Here is a 9,417-nt window from a genome sequence, read left to right as displayed (position 1 = left end):
CAAGAATTTAGTACTCGATATCACTTCTAGTTTCATCATCCTTATCGTTTTTTTAAAACCACTATTGCATTTGCAGGGTTGTCCTTTCATTGCATTCCATCGTCTTTGTTCTACCCCTATAGTAGTGATTGTAGGTGTTAGACTCAACCTCTTCCACCTAGTGATTTGTTTTGTTGGTCCACAGTTTGTACTTGTTTTCAATAGAAGAAACCTTCCGCTTTTTCTAGAGAGCAATTATATCATGACAGCAAAGAAAAATAATCACATCATCGTTTTAGGATAATTTCGCCCACTTAGGGAGTACATATTGATTTAGGCTTGCTGGAAAGCCTTAGCAAGAACCTTAAACCTTGAAGAGGTCTTGAGACTTCTAGTAACGTCACTATGAGGCTTGCGAGACGTTTGAGGAGTCAAATGAGTTGAGTTTACGCGGTGTGACAAGCCCTTTATCCTTCTTACTTAAAGGATGGCTACCGTTACTTTGAAAGTCTAATCAAGACTTTAGGCGCGTTACACCGACAGAAGGAGTGATGCTGCCCTTGGAAGCCTGTCGCACCCAAAACTATATCTTCAATAGATATTGTCACGACTTATTAAAAGGAGCAGAAGTCATGAGATGTTAGAACCTTCCAGAAGAAGAAAACTCTGGTTTCGCATCATTTATTTAAAAACTAAGAGGTGTAAATATCAAGCGATAAGAGATGAAGATATTGTCATTTTCTGCGATTTCGAGATTTTTTTTAAAAGGTGAAAATGAAAGAGAATGGATAGGAATACACATTTTCTTTTTTCGTGTCGATTTTGCATAATTTTCCAAAATGAAAGAAGAGCGACAGTTTGTGCTAAGAACGAATGAGGAGGCGCCACGTAATCGGAGAAAGAAGCGGGTGCCACACGCGCTCTCTCTCTCTCTCTCTCTCTTTCTGGCACTCTGCTGTCTTGTTCGTCTCTCCTTCTTCTCCGTTGTCTCTCGCCTTGTTTCTCTCTCCCCCTCGCCGCCGCCTTTGCAGCTTCCAGCTGTCTCAATGTATGCCAAGCTCTACCACAGACTTTCCATAAACGGCCAGCTTCCTACTCAGACACACAGAGAGAGAAAGAGTTCAAGAGAGAGGCACATGACCAAGATGGAAGACCTCGCATCCATGGTCGCATGTGACCTGGCCGAGGGCGGGGCTTCCAGACCGTCCTCCTCCTCCTCGCACTCTTCCATCTCCGGCAGCTCGCTGGTCGCCCCTCCCAGAGCCTCCGCCATGGACGCCCTCACTAGCAGCTCTGAGTCGGAGGCCTCCTCCTCCCCCCATACCCCCCCTTCCCCACCTCCCTTGGACGGCCTCCCTCCCCAATCTTCAAACATGATTGATGAAGCTCGCGCCTGGTTGAACCTCGATCACGTGGACCCCATGTCTCTCGATGTCAAGTCCCCCATGGACAGCCTCGGCTTCCGCGACTTGCCAGACATCAAACAAGAGACAAGCTCCGTCGATATGCTCGTGCTGGATGAGCTTTTAAAAGCAGACATGGCAGAATCAGCTCGATTCCCTTTTGTGGACGACTTTTTCCCTCAATTCACAGGGCAAGGCTTCTCTTGGCTTGCGGATTCCTCTTGTGAAGCAGAACCTGCAGTGGCATGCCCTCGGGAAGGTCTTCCTGAGGCATCAAATGCGGTTAATCAACCAGACTCGTCAGAGAATGTGGCACAACTATTTGCAGAATGGTTGCTCGCGCACTCCATCTCACTGGCTGATCTGAGAAGAATTAAGCTGAAGACCTCAACCATCGAGAATGCTATGCATCAGTTGGGCGGTGGGAGGCGAGGGCTGCTACGGTTCATTAAGTTTGTTCTTCTGTGGGTTCAGAATTGTCACAAGAAAAGGATGGATTTTCCGGGGGATGCTAATCAGAATGTCTATAACTCACCTTTAGATGGGGCAACCTTTAATCCCAGCATGTTAATGGTAGATAGCAAGGGCGGTACCCCTACATGCTCAGTAAGGGAAGATCCTATTGTGGACACTCCCTGCACACTTGCGGGCATTGGGGCTCAATCAATTGTTAGTGATGGAAATGATGGTGTGTTCCCAGACATTTTGCAACCTAGCAACAGTCCCTCTCTGAGAGAGAGCAATTGGGGGGATCTCAACCAATCTCCACAAAGTACTCATAGCTGGTCACCAAAAGAGTACACTGGGGTGTGCTTTACTTCAAATACTAGCTTGCCTTGGGCGGGTAATCTCCTCTCTCCTACAATGACGGGATTGTCTGTCTGTCCTCCAGAGCATGGCCTATGGCAGCAGCATCAGGGAGATGTAGCTCTGCACTTGCAGGGAAGGTTACAGGAAAGAGGTGGTTTAACACCTGCTACGTGCAGTTTTGGAGGTTACATGGGGATGCAAGGGAATACCTCCAGCCAATCTCCTTCATTAACTACCACAAGTTGTACTAGTGCTTCACTGCGACCAAGCACCCCTGCTGCAACAACCCGGGCAGCTCGCAAGAGCCGGATGGAAAGGCAAAGATGGAGTGTGCGAAGGCAACATCACCGTCGGAATAGTAATAGCAATAACACTACTAGGTACTGGACACCCCCTAGTTCTGTTTCAGTCACAACAGCCCCACCAAAGGGCTGGTCTTGCACTGCCCCATCCAGCTTGACGAGCCATAATGTCGACCAGCAACTTCCTAATTCATCAGTGCACCTTCTGCAGCAATTGGTGGGTCTTGTCTAGTGTTCAATTATTAGGACTACAAACTTGCTTCTTAATACATGATAACATAGCATGGGCCGTTTGTCTTAGACATTTCTCCTCCATTTGAATTTACTGTTGAAGGCAACATTTCATTTCATCGTTGTTATTTTCCTTGAACCATGTGCTGATATAAATTTTTGCCAGGGAAGAAAACCAGATAGAAATCTGACATTGCTGTTTCAGAAGGAACTCAAACAAAGTGATGTTGGAACTCTGGGGCGCATTGTTTTACCCAAGGTAATAATCATTCTTGACTGAAGTTGCTTATGCACATACATCTGAGATATATAGTGCTTGTGTGGGCTTGCCTAGCGTTTGTAACCTCTTTTGTTCTTTTTACGTGCGCATTCAGAAGGCTGCGGAAACAAGTCTACCTCCCTTAGAATTGAGAGAAGGTGTCAACCTTGTTGTTGAGGACCTCAACTCTTCCAAAGCTTGGAACGTTAGATACAGGCAAGTCTTTCTTCCTGTTATAGTTCTTTCTGCCTGTATTTTGCCTATGTTTCCCATATCATTTCTGCAATATATGCATGTTCACACAGGTTCTGGCCAAATAATAAGAGCCGGATGTATGTTTTGGAAAATACTGGTAACCTCAGTTTTCATGCCCTGTGCAATTTGCAGCTTTTAGTATTGTAATGGAAAAGAAATTGCTAAACACTTGCATCCATTTCTTCATGTGACTTTAGCAGGTGATTTTGTGAAGTCATACGACCTTGAAGAGGGAGACTACATGATGCTTTATTGTCACACCACCACAAATAAATATGTAACTTTAATTCTTTGTTTCTATTATGCTGTAATCATAGGCAACATGCCATCACAGACAAAAACGATGACATGTTAGGGCTTGACATGTGTTATACCAATCTTCTGGAGCTGTAGTTGCATTATCACAGTCGATGTAGAGCAGAGAATACAGCCTACTATCTTGTTCAATCTGTGGCCTGTTTACTGTGTTTCTGTATGCAGGTGATCAAAGGTGTTAAGGCGGAATGTTTCAGGAATGTGACTGCTTGTATGCCTACAGTCACTGCTGATCAGGCTTTAGAGAATGGGCCTGCCAAAGCTGTGTTTGGTTACTCGGGGTTGACACAGTCAGGGAGTGATAATAAACCTAGGTGCACTGACATCTTTGCTACTGCTTCAGAGTCATCTTGCAGGGATGATACTCTCCTAGCAGAGCTTACTGAGCAATCTCTAGAAAACCTCTAGAGGGGTTCCCTGACCAACTTCATGGATCATGTAGCAACACCTCAGGGGTGTTCTACTTGTTTTCCAAACAACACAGTTGCTATCTTTGTCAAATCGTATCAGATTGTCCTCCTGAAAAGCAGCCTACTTTTGAAAGACAAACTTGAAAGGAACCATAATAGACTAAAATTTTCATCCATCATATGGGACTTGCTAATCACTATTTGATCGCACATAGGCACGGGTAGATTTGACAACAGTTGTTTAAATTTGTACTAATTGAAAAATGATGACAGTTTCAACAACCGAAGGTTAAAAGGAAATGCAAATTCTCATTGTTGCAAAATATTTGAACTTATTCATCTTCTTCTTTCATTGCTCCATTTGTGCCGCTAGATTCTATCCATTCATTGGTTTAGTTAGATGGTACATCCTCTTCTCTACTATGAACAATAGCATTGCTTTCATCTAAGTGTAGGGCTTGTATTTCAAAGGCTTCATCTTTACTTATAGTGCGTCCATATGCCTCAGGATCATCTTCTTTCTACAAACTAGGGATTTTTTCTGTTAGAATTGCAGTTGTTGACTTTCTAAGATGTTGAGTCTTTGTAAGGAAGGAAATCATCTCTACTAACTATCTTATAATGGATAAGTTTCATGAACTTGGGATTGATCCTACATGCGATATGTAGAATACCTTGAACCTCTCAAATTTTCTTGGATCTTCAGCTCTTAATACAGGTTTTTAAAATCTGTAGATTGTAAAACTTGGATACAATATTTGCGATAGCTAGATATTAATGAATTTTTGAGTTGGATGCATTGGAGGATATTTGTAAAATTGGCACCTATCCTACATGGTTGGTACATGATTTCACATAGAAAGTACTTAACATGAAGAGATAATTCAATCAAGAAATATCGTTTACAGCAAGTATTGATTAGCAATGTAGGCCATGATATGAACCAGGTCATTATCCTTGATATTGTCCAATTGCCTATGCAAGTACCAAAACCGATAGACTTTGTGTACTATTTTTTACCAAAAAGTACTCATTCTTTGGCCTTGAAAGAGCAAATTAGTTTTGGCCTCCCAAAGTAGATTGAGTGAGTCCCAATTGTTTATGCTAATTACTCTCTTCAAAGGCACCAAATTCCAAGTGGCCATTTGCTGTCTATTGTTGCTTTCTAGGGCTATTTTTGGCTTATTTTAAACCATATTCAAGGGTTACGCATATAGAGGCTACTAGCTATTCTCCTCTTCTTGGGTTTGGTGCCATAAAAAACAGATCCAGTGATAACCCTCCTTATAAAAACTGGGTAAAGAGTGAAGGGTTGACTGGGCACCCTTGCCAAACTTTCCTTTCAATTGCAAAGAGAGAGTACAGATCCATTAAAAGAGAGGTAAGCTTACCCACAACTTGCAAATATGGAAGATCTACAATTTTCTTGGAAAACCCCATCTTTAATAAGACTTTCTAAATGAAGAGCCTCTAACTCTATCTTGAAAACTTTCTCAATATCCATAATCAAATATGTGGGATCATGGCATGTTTAATACATAATGCAATCAATGCACGAGCCTCTTCATCTCTGACATCCAACAAATCTGTTTAGGAGTAGGTGGTAGTGGCACTCTAGCATGAATTGGAGCAAAACCTAAACTTGCAAGCATCCTCGCGTCACTTGTTTATGTTGCTTCTACTTCACTTGTAGCTTCATAAACACCACTAGGATGTCTTTCAATTCCATGTATAATGTTTCAAAGCCCCTTTGCAATCAATCATAGAAGTGCATGCCATATAGTTGGTTTCATCCAACTTGTTATCAACAACCAACATACAGAATACATCATTGTTTCCAGCCATGGCCATTGATTGTACTTGATGCAAAAGTCGAGGAAAATGCGCAATAAAATCAAATTGTGCTATATAGCATAGTATAAAGAAGACATAAGATTGCTTACCTATAAAAATGATTAATGTTGAAAATTATACAAAAGGACAAAATAGCCTAACAAACTCCAAAATGAATCCAAATAAAACATTTGACAATTTCAAACCCTTAAGGGCTTGTAATAGTATTTGTCAACCTATGAACGCTCATCAAATCTCATCCCTATATGAGAAAATAAGGTAGAGGGTGTAGATGATTTTGCTTGCCTAAAGAGGTTGAAGCTTGCTTTGATACTAATTGTTGGATTTAGGGTTGCAAGAATGCAAGTACATAGCTTGGAAAAGAAGAAGCTCGAGAGAGCATAGCTCAAAATATATTCAAAGGGTATCAATAGAAAAGATTTACAACACGAGGTATGTATGCCCTAAAAGTGAATAGATATATACAATACCAAGGGGGAAACCTCCTTAAGTGGAAAAAAAGTGCCTCGATGGTTGTCACCAAATTGATTGCTTAGTATGCATTCTCTATTTCATAAATTCATGTCAATAAATTAATGACTCACTTTTCTTTAAGAAGTGTTGATGATCTAGCGTGGCCATGAGAACATTTAGAGTCCAATATTCCTACTGCATCACTTAATGGGGTGATCAGAGCATTGTGACGAGGATATCTGGTACATGCAATACAAGTTATGAAGGGGGAAAGAAGTGTATGCTAAGTATAAGAGTGTACACAAGAACCAAGGAGTTACACATAAATAAAGATGGATTAAGTTCTAAGAAGAGGAAGTGCATTAGCATTGTGTATATGTATTTATGTGTGCATCCAGGGATGCTTGGGAACGTTTACTTGTGTGTATTGACCATTGCATTCATTTGGGGTCATCGTCTCCCTTACAAGTCAAGGTTTAAGGTCTTTTTTTTCATTAAGAAAGACAAGAGGTAATTCTCTCACTATGAAAGACAAGAGATGTGATCCTTGGGAAGCGAGGAGAGAAGTGATTTTCTCTTTCTAAGGTCTAAAAAGACAAGCTTTTGTGTGGAAGTCAATCTTAAGGTTGAGGCCCAAGGCAATTTAATGAACTCTCCTTAAGGTGGTTGCATGGACCACAAGTTGAGTACAATTTGAGAAGCTGTTCTATTTTAAAAAAGACATGGTGAGTCCATTTTTAAAATATCTTGCGATAGAAAGACGATCTCTAGAAATGGGCCACGAGGGTTATTGGAAACAGTGAGATCTACAAGCTTTTGTGTTGGACATTTTTTCATCCGAACAACGCACACAGAGATATCTCAAAATTAGTGCTCCAGAGTAGGTCTTGGAACAACCACATCTTGCATAAAACTCAAGTCTCTCTCCAAGAAGAGAAGCTCTTGAAAGCCTATAGAAGAGGAGGCTCTCCTTGGGTGTGGGAGGAAAAAAGGAAGCATCACTTTGCATGCATCCAAGAGGAGAAGAGAAGGTGCAAGTGCTATGGAAGCTCTACTGAAATGAAGTGCTATTGAAGCTCTGCTGAAATCAAGTGCGAAGTGCCAAGAGAAGAGCCCTACACATATTGTATAGGAGAGAAGGAGACTCAAGAAGGATCAAAAGGTGCCAACTTCCAAGTTGTGCAAGTGTTAGTCGGTTGTATATCGTGCAAGAAACTGTTATCTTGTTTCCAAGATCTACAAGTAAGAACTGGCTTACGTGTAATGGAGGACCTTGCTCCTTGTCAATAATATAACTCCACAAGGGGGGGATTGGCCCATCTTCTAGTACCTAGTGTATTGCCAATTTCTCTACCTCTCTCTCTCTCTCTCTCTCTCTCTCTCTCTCTCTCTCTCTCTACATCTTTCTTTTCTCTCATCTATTCTCCCTCTGTGCCAACATAATATTTGCCATATATATTTTAAGTATATAAGAAAGTTGAGCATATATCTTGGATCTTATAACAGTGGTATCAGAGCAGGTCTCTTTGCTTTTCTCAAAGTAAAGGCGATTCTTGCAAGAAGAAGGTAAAGATGGCAACTAATGAAGTGCCTATAAGTGAGCAATTACAGGCTCAATTGACAAAGTATCATAGCTTGTTGGAAATTCCCGAAGTACGTCAATTGATTGACAACTTAAGAGCTAGGGAAAAAGCTACTTATGAAAGACCGAATCCTCCAAAAGATGGTGATACTGGAAGAGACACTATTGCACCAATTGATGGTGAAGGTGCAAAGCATCCAATTGTTGAGAAGCTTCCTAGAAGGAAGGACTCTCGAGTCTCGCATCAAGAAGAGTAAAAATACCTCACCTTGAGTGAGGTGGATAAGGATGGAGTCATCTCCCTCAGTAACCAGCTACTCCCCTGATTACTCAAGTTCCTCCTCCTCCTCATCAACTTCTAGTTCCTACTCTCTTGGTTCTAAGTCTCGTATAATCTGCAAATGGACAAAGAGGGACCATAAGAGGAGTAAGCTTAAGAAGACTAAGACTTTCAAGTCTGGGGATAAGGACATAAAGTTTGACTCTTACTCTGGAAATAGAGATCCTGCTAAGGCGTTAGCTTTTGTCAGGCAATTTGAAGTTGCTTTTTCTGATGGTAATTTCTCATAAAAGTCCAAGCTAAGGCATGTAGGCATGCACTTGAAAGACACTGGCAGCAATTGGTGGTTGACTCTCATTTTGGAGGGAAGGAAACCCACGACTTGGGAAAAGTTCAAGAAGAAGTTTTATGCTCAGTCCTTGCCTCCTAATTTTGAGAATGATGTCAAGAAGGAGTGGGATTGGCTAGGCCAGAAAGAGCATGAGGTCACTAGTTATGTGGACAAGGTTTAGTCTACTTTTCTCAAGGTTCATGGAGATCAATGATGAAGAGAAGAAAAGGAAGTTTGAAGCTAGCCTACTCCCTCATTTACAGAGAATCATGAAGGTGTATCCACATGAAACCTTATCTCGCATGATGGAGTCTGCCATCATAGCTGAAAGTTTGCATACACTTGGTACATCTCGAAAGTTGGAGATGAGTTCTTATAGGGCTAGACAAGAGCAACTCTATGATCAACCAAGAGACAGGACTAATCGAAGAAGACCTACCTTTACCCATGACCAATATTCAAAGCCAGAGGGTAACAAGAAGAAGCGCAAGTATCTCTCACCCTCTGAGATACAAAAGTACAAAGAGGAAGGAAGGTGCTTTCTTTGTGGTGAGTTAGGGCATATGAAGCCTGATTGTCCTCACAAAAGGAAGGAAGCAAATGTGGTTAAAGATCCTCCTCGACCATCCTCAAATTCTATTCCAGATGTGCAAGCTAACACTCATTCAAATGAGAAGAAAAGACAGCTCTTAAAGGGTTGGGGGACCCTCAACAATCAACGAGTTTTGATACTCTTTGATCCAGGTTCCACAGATAATTTTGTGTTAACGGATATTGTTGAAAGGCTACAAATTCCATCGGATCGATTGGGAACACCAATTGGACCAGGTTCGGCATTTAAAGGACTTACAACCAATTCTACTCCTATCTAAGGGAAGTTGAATCTTAGAATTGGGGATTACCGCGACCAAGAATCTTTCCTACTTGCACCCATTGGTAATTGTGATATTATC

At 41.5% G+C, this 9,417-nt stretch overlaps 1 protein-coding gene across 11 annotated transcripts; it reads left to right on the top strand.

The window, feature by feature from the left end:
* The first annotated feature begins 940 nt into the window (after positions 1-940).
* On the top strand, positions 941-4,143 carry LOC148009188 (regulatory protein viviparous-1-like). Of its 11 annotated transcripts, none has more exons than XM_087673716.1 (6): positions 941-2,711; positions 2,892-2,984; positions 3,103-3,200; positions 3,290-3,336; positions 3,437-3,516; positions 3,720-4,143. In XM_087673716.1, the coding sequence occupies exons 1-6, from the start codon at positions 1,026-1,028 to the stop codon at positions 3,960-3,962; spliced, it is 2,247 nt and encodes a 748-aa protein (XP_087529842.1). In that variant the 5' UTR covers positions 941-1,025; the 3' UTR covers positions 3,963-4,143. The 11 variants fall into 11 exon arrangements, 10 of the variants coding, with proteins under 10 accessions (XP_087529842.1, XP_087529840.1, XP_087529839.1 ...); XM_087673714.1 differs by having other exon boundaries at positions 3,100-3,200; positions 3,440-3,516; XM_087673713.1 differs by having other exon boundaries at positions 3,100-3,200.
* Positions 4,144-9,417: the final 5,274 nt, after the last annotated feature.

This window comes from Lygodium microphyllum, unplaced genomic scaffold, assembly GCF_053477565.2.
Source record: "Lygodium microphyllum isolate KBCC unplaced genomic scaffold, Lygodium_microphyllum_v1.1.10 scaffold_34, whole genome shotgun sequence".
Lineage (NCBI taxonomy): Eukaryota > Viridiplantae > Streptophyta > Polypodiopsida > Schizaeales > Lygodiaceae > Lygodium > Lygodium microphyllum.
Note: the sequence above shows the minus strand (reverse complement) of the source record. Positions and strands in the feature narration are given on the sequence as shown.

Excerpts from the sequence above, each read along its gene's own strand:
- LOC148009188 (XM_087673713.1), top strand. The coding sequence starts at position 1,026 with ATGTATGCCAAGCTCTACCACAGACTTTCCATAAACGGCCAGCTTCCT. Across the intron at positions 3,201-3,289 it reads GCTTGGAACGTTAGATACAG|GTTCTGGCCAAATAATAAGA; the intron begins GCAAGTCTTTCT and ends ATGTTCACACAG. Across the intron at positions 3,337-3,436 it reads GTATGTTTTGGAAAATACTG|CAGGTGATTTTGTGAAGTCA; the intron begins GTAACCTCAGTT and ends ATGTGACTTTAG.